This window comes from Arachis hypogaea, chromosome 14 (genome assembly GCF_003086295.3).
Source record: "Arachis hypogaea cultivar Tifrunner chromosome 14, arahy.Tifrunner.gnm2.J5K5, whole genome shotgun sequence".
Taxonomy (NCBI): domain Eukaryota; kingdom Viridiplantae; phylum Streptophyta; class Magnoliopsida; order Fabales; family Fabaceae; genus Arachis; species Arachis hypogaea.
This window is the reverse complement of record NC_092049.1, coordinates 33,218,423-33,228,534: the sequence shown is the minus strand read 5'-3', so window position 1 is coordinate 33,228,534 and position 10,112 is coordinate 33,218,423. Positions and strand designations below refer to the sequence as shown.

General features: G+C 36.4%; 1 protein-coding gene across 1 annotated transcript; it reads right to left on the bottom strand.

Annotated features, from left to right (window-relative positions):
* Positions 1-8,959: 8,959 nt before the first annotated feature.
* On the bottom strand, positions 8,960-9,850 carry LOC140178565 (uncharacterized). Its single transcript, XM_072215754.1, has 2 exons — positions 9,631-9,850; positions 8,960-9,444 (listed from the first exon to the last, which is right to left on the bottom strand). The coding sequence occupies exons 1-2, from the start codon at positions 9,848-9,850 to the stop codon at positions 8,960-8,962; spliced, it is 705 nt and encodes a 234-aa protein (XP_072071855.1).
* Positions 9,851-10,112: the final 262 nt, after the last annotated feature.

Below are 10,112 nucleotides of genomic sequence, written 5' to 3'. Positions count from 1 at the left end.
CTTCCACCCAATTTCTGGTGTTTTAGCGCCAGAATTATTTTTTCCTGGGCTCTTACTGTCCTTAGGTGGATTTTGGGTGGTTTGCTCATTTCTTGGCTTCTTGCTGCCTTGAGGTGGGGTATTTAATGTCTTCCCACTTCTTAATTGAACTGCTTGGCATTCTTCTGTTATTTGTTTTGACAGCTGCTGCTTTGTTTGCTTCAATTGTTCTTCCATATTTATATTAGCCATCCTTGTCTCTTGTAGTCTATCCTTGAATTTGGCTAACTGCTTTGTTAGAAAGTCCAATTGCTGATTGAATTCAGTAGTTTGTTTTACAGGACTGAGTTCAGCAGTTACTATTTTAACCTCTTCTTTCATGGAAGGGTCATTGCTTAGGTACAGATGCTGATTTCTGGCAACTGTATCAATGAGCTCTTGAGCTTCTTCAATTGTCTTTCTCATGTGGATAGATCCACCAGCTGAGTAATCTAGAGACATCTGAGCTCTTTCTGCAAGCCCATAGTAGAAGATGTCTAACTGAACCCACTCTGAAAATATTTCAGAGGGGCATTTTCGTAGCATCTCTCTGTATCTCTCCCAGGCATCATAAAGAGATTCATTATCTCCTTGTTTAAAGCCTTGGATGTCCAGCCTTAGCTGTGTCATCCATTTTGGAGGAAAGTATTGATTCAGGAATTTTTCTGTCAGCTGTTTCCATGTCCTTATGCTGGCCTTAGGTTAGTTATTTAACCACCTCTTAGCTTGGTCTTTTACAGCAAATAAAAACAGTAATAATCTGTAGACATTCTGATCTACTTCTTTATCATGTACTGTGTCAGCAATCTGTAAAAACTGTGCCAGATACTCTGTAGGTTCTTCTTGTGGAAGACCGGAATACTGGCAACTTTGCTGTACCATGATAATGAGCTGAGGTCCATGATGGAGAAAGGGAGATGATGTAAAATAGAAGAAAAATATTTTTATTTATTTAATTATTTATTTATTTTGAAAACAAAATAAATTAAAATAAATAAAAATGGGTGAAGATTTTCGAAAAAAATGAGGAGAGAGAGAGTGGTTAGGAAATTTTGAAAAGGATATGATGATTTTTGAAAAAGGTTTTAAATTTTGAAATAAAAATCTGAATTTTAAGGGTAAATTTCGAAAATTTGCTTTAAAATAGAGAGAGAAGATATTTTTGAATTTAAAGAGGAGAGAGAAAAACAATAAGATAGCACAAGATTTAAAATTTTTTAGATCTAATGCTCCTTATTTTCGAAAATTTTGGAGGGAAAACACCAAGGAACACCAAACTTAAAAATTTTAAGATCAAGACACAAGGAAAACTCAAGATCACTTTGAAGACTCACAAGAGCACAAGAACATGAAGAAAGAACACCAAACTTAAAATTTTTAGAAAACCAAACTAAAATTTTCAAAAACAAAGAAAAATCAACAAGAAAACACCAAACTTAAAGTTTGGCACAAGATTTATTCAAAGAAAAATTATTTTTGAAAAAGATTTTAAAAATAGGATAGCCAATTACTAAGAACATAAGCACCACGCTCTAGCTAATTGAGCTATAAATTTAAAGTGTTTTAACAAGGTATAAATAATAAAAGACTCTAAACCAAAAAGAAAAATTTTTCCTAATCTAAGCAACAAAATAAACCGTCAGTTGTCCGAACTCAAACAATCCCCGGCAACGGCGCCAAAAACTTGGTGCACGAAATTGGAAATCACAGTTCTTCACAAATTCGCACAACTAACCAGCAAGTGCACTGGGTCATCCAAGTAATACCTTACGTGAGTAAGGGTCGATCCCACGGAGATTGTTGGCTTGAAGCAATCTATGGTTATCTTGTAACTCTTAGTCAGGAAAACAATAAAATAATTCACTTATCAAATTTGATTGCAAGGAATAAAAGGGCAGAACACAAATTATACTTGTATGCAATGATGGAGAATATGTTGGAGTTTTGGAGATGCTTTGTCTTCTGAAATTCTGCTTTCCTCTGTTTTTGATTCACGCACGCATGTCCTCCTATGGCAAGCTATGTGTTGGTGTATCACCGTTGTCAATGGCTACCATCCATCCTTCCAGTGAAAAGGGTCCAGGTGCGCTGTCACCGCACGGCTAATCATCTGCAGGTTCTCAATCGTACCGGAATAGGATTTACTATCCTTTTGCGTCTGTCACTACGCCCAGCACTCGTGAGTTTGAAGCTCATCACAGTCATTCAATCCCTGAATCCTACTCGGAATACCACAGACAAGGTTTAGACTTTCCGGATTCTCTTGAATGCTGCCATCAATCTAGCTTATACCACGAAGATTCCGATTAAGAGATCTAAGAGATATTCATTCATTCTACGAACGTAAGTGGTTGTCAGGCACGCGTTCGTGGAGGAATAATGATGATTGTCACGTTCATCACATTTATATTGAAGTGCGAATGGATATCTTAGATAGGAACACGCATGTTTGAATGGAAAACAGAAATACTTGCATTAGTTCATCGAGACACAACAGAGCTCCTCACCCCCAACAATGGAGTTTAGAGACTCATGCCGTCAAAAGGTACAAAGTTTAGATCTAAAATGTCATGAGATACAAAATAAATCTCTAAAAGTTGTTTAAATACTAAACTAGTAACCTAGGTTTACAGAAAATGAGTAAACTATGATAGATGGTGCAGAAATCCACTTCTGGGGTCCACTTGGTGTGTGCTGGGGCTGAGACTTAAGCTTCTCACGTGCATGGGCTGTTTTGGGCGTTCAACGCCAGGTTGTAACCTGTTTCTGGCGTTGAACTCCAACTTGTAACTTGTTTCTGGCGCTGGACGCCAAACTGCAACATGGAACTGGCGTTGAACGCCAGTTTACGTCATCTATCCTTGAGCAAAGTATGGACTATTATATATTGCTGGAAAGCCCTGGATGTTTACTTTCCAACGCAATTTGAAGCGCGTCATTTGGACTCCAGTAGCTCTAGAAATTCCATTGCGAGTACAGAGAGGTCAGAATCCAACAACATCAGCAGTCCTTTTTCAGCCGAATCAGATTTTTGCTCAGCTCCCTCAATTTCAGCCAGAAAATACCTGAAATTACCGAAAAACACACAAAGTTATAGTAAAGTCTAGAAATATGAATTTTGCCTAGAAACTAATGAAAATAAACTAAAAACTAACTAAAACATACTAAAAACTATATGAAATTAACCCCAAAAAGCGTATAAAATATCCGCTCATCAGTTTTGTAAGGATTTGGATGAGGATTAATAATATGTATGTAGTTTGGAGTGGATGTTGGTGAGATTGGAGAAGAAGAAGAGAGGAGCTTTCTGGATTTTAGAGAGAGGAGAGAGGTGCAGAAATAGTGTTATGATGTTTTAAAACGGGGAGAGAGTGAATACGCATGGTTTGGGTTTAATAGATAGAAAATTTTAAATTTCAATCGATTGGATTACATTACCAATCGATTGAATGCAGAAAAAAACACATTTACATCACTTCCCAATCGGTTGAATTCTCATACCAATCGATTGAATTGGAAAACACGTACAAACTTCAATCGATTGGGTAAGACAACCAACCGATTAAATTGTGAGACCTCAAGTTGCTTTGAAGCTTTCAATCGATTGGGTAACATAACCAATCTATTGAATTGTGAGACCTCAGGTTGTTTTGAAGCATTCAATCGATTGGATAGTATAAGCAATTGATTGAATTATTAAAAACCCACATTTTAGTCATCGTTCAATCTATTGGGTAATATGACCAATCTATTGATTTTTGTGAAAACATGTTGCCTTGCAATTTTCAATCGATTGTTTTGTGATAACAACCTGTAGTCGAATCGATTGAGTTATGGGAAACCTGAAATTCAATCGATTGTTTTGTTAATCCAATCGATTGATTTTCAAAGAAACACAATTTCACAACCCTGGACGAACGTCACAGATCAAATATAATCTTTTAATTGATTGAAATAGCCAAAAAGTTTATTATGATCAACGGAAGATCTAATTCGTTATTGTTTTTGTTTTTGATTGTTAATAAACATAATAGATTAATGATGAAATAATAATTTATAAAATAAAAAATAGTTTTTATGATAAAATAAAATATATGGGGTTAATTTGTAATTAAAATTAAATAAGGACTATTTAGCAGTTATTAAAAAAATTTAAAAAATATGTTTTATTCTGGGACCATTTAATGGTCCAAACGTTCTGGGACCATTGAATCATTTGCCATATAAGTTGCGATTACCATGTTTTGGAATTATACGTTGAAAATTCGTAATTCAAATACTTTTAGAAACAATCGACCTATTAACTATATTAGGAAACTCAATAATTCTTTCACTGAACACGTACACATCACTTAGGAATATTGTTTGTTTTTATTTTTTTTACAAATTTAAAATTTATTTATATCTGTTTTGTCGATTTTTCGCAAATCGATGGTGGTTCAATATCTAGTGGTCTGGGAGCGAAACCTACTCCTCTTTGCAGGTACCAGTTCTTCTAAAGTGCATCAAAGTGTCTTTCATTAGATAAGTTTTGAGAAAAAGATAAGTTAAACCTTGTAAACTGAAGAGATAATAAAAAGAAATAAAGTTTTCAACAAGAAAATTGCTTGCACATAAAAAATAACTTGCATTGGAATTTAAAGGAAAACAATAAAATGCCTTTGATTAGATCGAAGGACTTCGACATAGAAATTTAAAGCGCAGAAAGATAAAATGAACAATGAAGAATAAAAAACACTTGGAATAATAAAATTGCTTGAAATGTGAAATTTACAAAAAAGTAAATTAAAAGAATGAAGAAGATGGAAGGAACCCTATAAAAAAGTTAACTCGATCACAGACTCAGGAATTCACTGGGATGTGAGTGTGCTTGAGTGTTTTTTCTGAGTAAAAGTTCCAACCCTTATTCCTTAACACTTCTTAGTATTTATAGACTAGTCTTACATAATTGACAATTAATTTACAATTAATTACAATTAAATACAAAATTAAAAATTTGAAATGCAATCCCTCTTGGTAACCGTTCCCGCCGCGTGTTTGTAAATATTCTCCATGATTTCCTCGTGTAAATAGAAACCACTAACTTTCCCACTTCTATGACTATTCGACCAGCTCATCGAAGACCTTACTCAATTTCTCGAATCGAATCTCCTATTCAATCAGACCTACTCGATTAACAAAACAATCGAAATCCAAATTAGTGCCAATTACTTCTAACCTCGTGCTCATGCGTATATCTTCTCGAGAAACCATACCCGACTCATTCCGAATCAATTCACTCTTATCGAAAATATTTTTTGATCAACAAATTGCCCCATTGGATTAATGTGGTTGCCTTCGATAACATTATCGAAGAATAAAACACTTAATCCAAAAGACGTCAGTTTTTAAATCAGTAATAATTGTCATTTAAACTCCCTATTACTACTTACCCACTCAACATGTCTTCCAAAACTTGCTATTTCTCTCTCTACCACTTCATCTTCCTCGCGAAGTTACCTTTATTTGCATTCCTTCCACAGTAACGGCTACAGTGATACTTTAAGTTCATCACTTTCTCCTTTGTTCAAATTTCTGGAACCTCATCGTTCTCTGAATTTTCTCTACACCAAGAATTTCTTCACAAAATTCTCAACCTTCAACCTCCTTTCTTTTCTTTGACAATGGCTGGTTCCTCTTCTCATGCCACTACTCAAGATAAGGGTAAAGGTCATGTAATAGCACCGCCATCTCCGCCGGCTCTTCGCATTCTTAATCAAATCAATGATGAAATCATTGACGATCCCCATTTACAGGTTAACAACACCGGAATCTTAATCCCCTTCACAATCGGCGCAGATACACACTGCTTCCTTGGACCAATTGAGACTCTTGATAGAGCAAACAAAAAACTCTCTTTCTTCCCAAATGCTGAAGGGGAGGATTTACTAATAAACCAAGCTTTCAACATCTCTCATTTCATCAACAAAAAACCCTTTCGAAACAATCCAAAAATCAATCCTCGAGGGTTCGATTTCACAACTTGGTACCAACGCCTTGAGCCCACAAAGAGTGCTATCTGGGGAGCCCTAGGAATACAAGAACTACTAAGGTTTTCTCATTTTTCACTCACTACATACCCTTGGATGATTGGGGCGGTGACTTGTTTCTGGAATAGAACAACAAACAACTTCCACCTTCCTTGTGGAATGATCGGAATGTCTCTCCTCGATATAGTTGCCATTACAGAACTCCCAATAAATTCTCCAGATTGTACCCCTGACATGCAATCTAAGCATCAATACAATGTTGTCTTCAACACTTGTTACAGTGAATTCATTGCCCACAACATGGGTGAAGATAGTATAGAGATCACAGACAGTGAACATGTAGCCTTATTGTTTTACTGATTAAATGCAATCTTGTTCTGTTCTCGAAGTGTACAAATGTCAAAGCTTTTCCTTCCCCTGGCTGCTCTCTTACATGAAGAGAAAGCTTTCAACTTGGCCAAGCTTCTTCTGGGGCACATTTTTGAAGAACTTGGTCAATTTGTCTGTGACCTCCGAGACAATAAAATAATCAATACAGGAGGTCCACTCTGGCTCCTTCAATTATGGCTCAATGCCATTTTTGAAAATTTTATGACAAAACCTGAAGGTGGCAGTACTGAAAACAATACATTGAAGGTTTTTGTTTGTCCAATTATAAACCAAAATTTCCAAACACTCAATTAGATGAAGACAGATTCTGGGCTGTTTTCTCCCTCTTTCATTCTTGCAAAGATTTCGATAACGATCAAGTCAATTTTACTCCCTTTTTACATCGCAATCGCGGCCCTGCTTGGCTTGATCATTTACTCTTCCTAAATATTAATGAGGAAAATGAACTCGCAAATCGAACTTGGGCAAACCTGTTGGCTGTTCAGGTGATACCAATAGGGTTGCCACAGTACAGAAAAGAAAAGTTTAAGATAACCCTGTACGCTCCTTACTTAACCCCTAGACAACTGGGATTTTCTCAAGCTATCCCAACACCACAGCCCCGACACAGTGAACCATTCTGTTACATCACTCTGTTATCTCAAGAAGATTTCAATACTTGTCTCCTAAAAAATCAAAAACGAAGAGACTGCTTCAACTTCTTGATTTATGAACACAGTTCATTCATCACCAAGTCTTGTTTCGAATGGTGGGCTTCTTATTATTTGAGGTACACTCATACCTTAGAAGAAATTCAACAAACTACTGTTCGAATGGCTGTGACTGAGAGTTCCTCAAAAAGAACTCACAAAAGGAAAGCTGATACTGCTCGACCACCACCACATAAGAGCAGAAGGACTCCTACCAAAACTTCTCGAAGAGTAACTCTTCTATTCATGACTCTTCCTTTGAACTCAAAATGATATTCAAATTGTATTTTCTTAACCATAATTACTTTTGTACTTTTATCAGTTAGTACTGCCATCATCAAGCGAAAGCGCTGATGAAAGTGAACCAACCAACAAGGACACTCTTGCTGTCTCCTCCCAATCAGAAGATGCAGCCGATTCTGACCCTGACTCTCAACTAGTACGAAGATTCAGACTTCCTCAGGTAACACAATTATCTTTACACACATTTTACTAAACTTTGAAATAAATTTTAAATTTATAACTGTGTACCTTTTGTACTAGCCCATTAATGTTGCCTATTCGACTTCATCTGATGGGGCTCTTAATCAACCAACTTTGCAACAACAAAATGACCCAGAGCATTTCACATCGCATGATTTGATTCAATTCACAGGGTCCCTTCAATAAATTCCAGCCGGTTTTCCACCTTCTTTCCATACAACACGGGTGATTGAACCAACAACAAATTCCTTGCAACATTCTCCAGAAGGAACTCATATACTTGAGTCAATTTCACCAGACAATCAAGCTGCATTCTCTGCAGAAAACTAAACAGTCCCAGACTCCAATTCTGCTTCTAAAGCTGCTGACACCACCAATTCAGATTCCTCCCGATCCAAGGTCTTAGAAACTCCTCCAGAGTTGCAACCTAGTCCTTCACTCCAAGCTAATCTTCAAACTCCTCCTGGGTCAAGGCTTGGAACAGCGAGTGCTTCTACCACCCCTACAAGTGCTTCCTTGGACAACTTGATTTCTGTCTTAAATAAAGTTATCCAAGAAAATAAAATTCCAGTGCCTGTACCAGCAATCTCAAGACCTGTTACATCAAGGCCTTCAATCGAATTTGATCTTGACACTCGGGAACAACTTCGATCACTCATCAAGCTCTTGGATCATCCACCTACCATATTGCTTAATGATCCAATTCTCAACAAACTCTTGGCTGATCTTTTGAATTCTTCTTTTGAACTCCCAACTAACACACCACATTCTGCCTCAATTCAAGAATTCAAACAACTTCTCAATGAGAGCGTCGTATCTCAGTTTCAACTCCAAGAAATTAAAAATGAAGAAGCCACAGCCAAATCTAATATAGAAAATTATCTTGCAACTGCTCAACCAATCCAAGCTTCTCGTGAGGAATTTGATCTAAGAATCTCCCATGCTACTTCTGTTCAAGCTTTTCATGATCAAGAAGAAGCAAGACTCAAAGCAGAATTAATTCAGATTCAGGAACAACTTGCCACCATACGCCAAAGTCGAGCCACCATAGCCAAACCTCTAGCAGTAGCCCAACAAGATCAACATCACCTTATTCAAGAGCTTGTTTCAATTGATACCAAACGGGGAGAATATGAAAATCAACTCGAGAAAATCCAAGCTGGCAAGTTCAAACAAATTAAAGTGCTTTCAATTCTGGATAACAAAAGGGCAAAACTACGCTTCGATTTGGCAAAACTAGTGGCACCTTGAATTCCTTTTTTATTGCTCATCTCATTTTTTGTAACAGCCTACATCTTTTCTAGACATATGTATGTTAAATTTCTAATTTTGCCAACAGTAGTATTGCTTCTAGTATTTTCCATTAACTGAATTAATTATTCTTCCTGACTCAATATCTTTAATCTGGTAAGCATTTCCAGAATATGTTCTAATTACTTGGAATGGGCCTTCCCATGTATGGGACCACTTACCAAGAAATCTCGATTTCTTTTCCATTGGCAAAATAACTTTCAAAATCAATTCATCTACATTAAAAGCCTTTTTCTGGATTCGACGATTATAATCATGCCATGTTCGAGGCTTATTTTCGATATGCTTTTTAATCAAGCTTATCAATATCTTATTTGTTGCCTCCACCTGCCCATTAGCCTGTGCATAATAAGGAGTTGAAGTAACCATATTAATGCTTCTCGAAGCCACAAAACTTTTAATTCGCTGGCCAGTAAACATAGTTCCTTGGTCAGTACTTAACGTCTGAGGAATTCCAAATCGATGGATAATATGTTCCTCAACGAAGTCTATTATTTCACTTTGACCAACTTCTACTAGCAGAACTGCTTCAACCCATTTTGTGAAATAATCAATAGCTACTAAAATAAACTTGTGTTATTTTGATGAAGAAGGGTGGATCAATTGAATCAAATCCAGAGCCCAACCTCTAAATGGCCATGGCTTTATTATCTAATGTAATTCATCCGCTGGGATTTGTTGTATCGAACCATGTTTCTGACATTCCTAACATGCCTTCGCATAATCAATACAATCCTTTATCATGGACGGCCAATAAACATGATTTCGATATAATACCCATTTTATTTTCTTTCCAGCCTGATGAGCACCACATATTCCATTGTGAACTTCACCCAAAGCAATGTTTTGATCATTCTGACCTAAACATCTCAATAAGCTCCCATCGATACCTTTCTTATATAGTTCATCAGCCATTAAAACAAAATTCATTGCCCGCAATTTTATCTTTCTATCAACTGGAATATTAGGTTCTTTTAAGTATTGAGCAATAAGCTTCCTCCAATCAATATTCTCTCATTCATCAACACATAAAACTTCTCTTTCACTTGCAGGCACTAAAATCTGATGAATACCTATTAAAGACTCAAGAGTCCCCGAGCCAATTTTATACTTTGAAGCAATTTGGGCTAATTCATTAGCTATTTCGTTTTGAATCCTTGGAATATGAACCAAAGAGACTTTTTGAAAAGAA

Bases quoted from the DNA above. Each gene is read 5' to 3' on its own strand.
- LOC140178565 (XM_072215754.1), bottom strand. From the start codon at position 9,850: ATGAATTTTGTTTTAATGGCTGATGAACTATATAAGAAAGGTATCGAT. The intron at 9,445-9,630 runs GTTAGGAATGTC...GGGTTGAAGCAG, and splicing joins TATTGATTATGCGAAGGCAT to TTCTGCTAGTAGAAGTTGGT.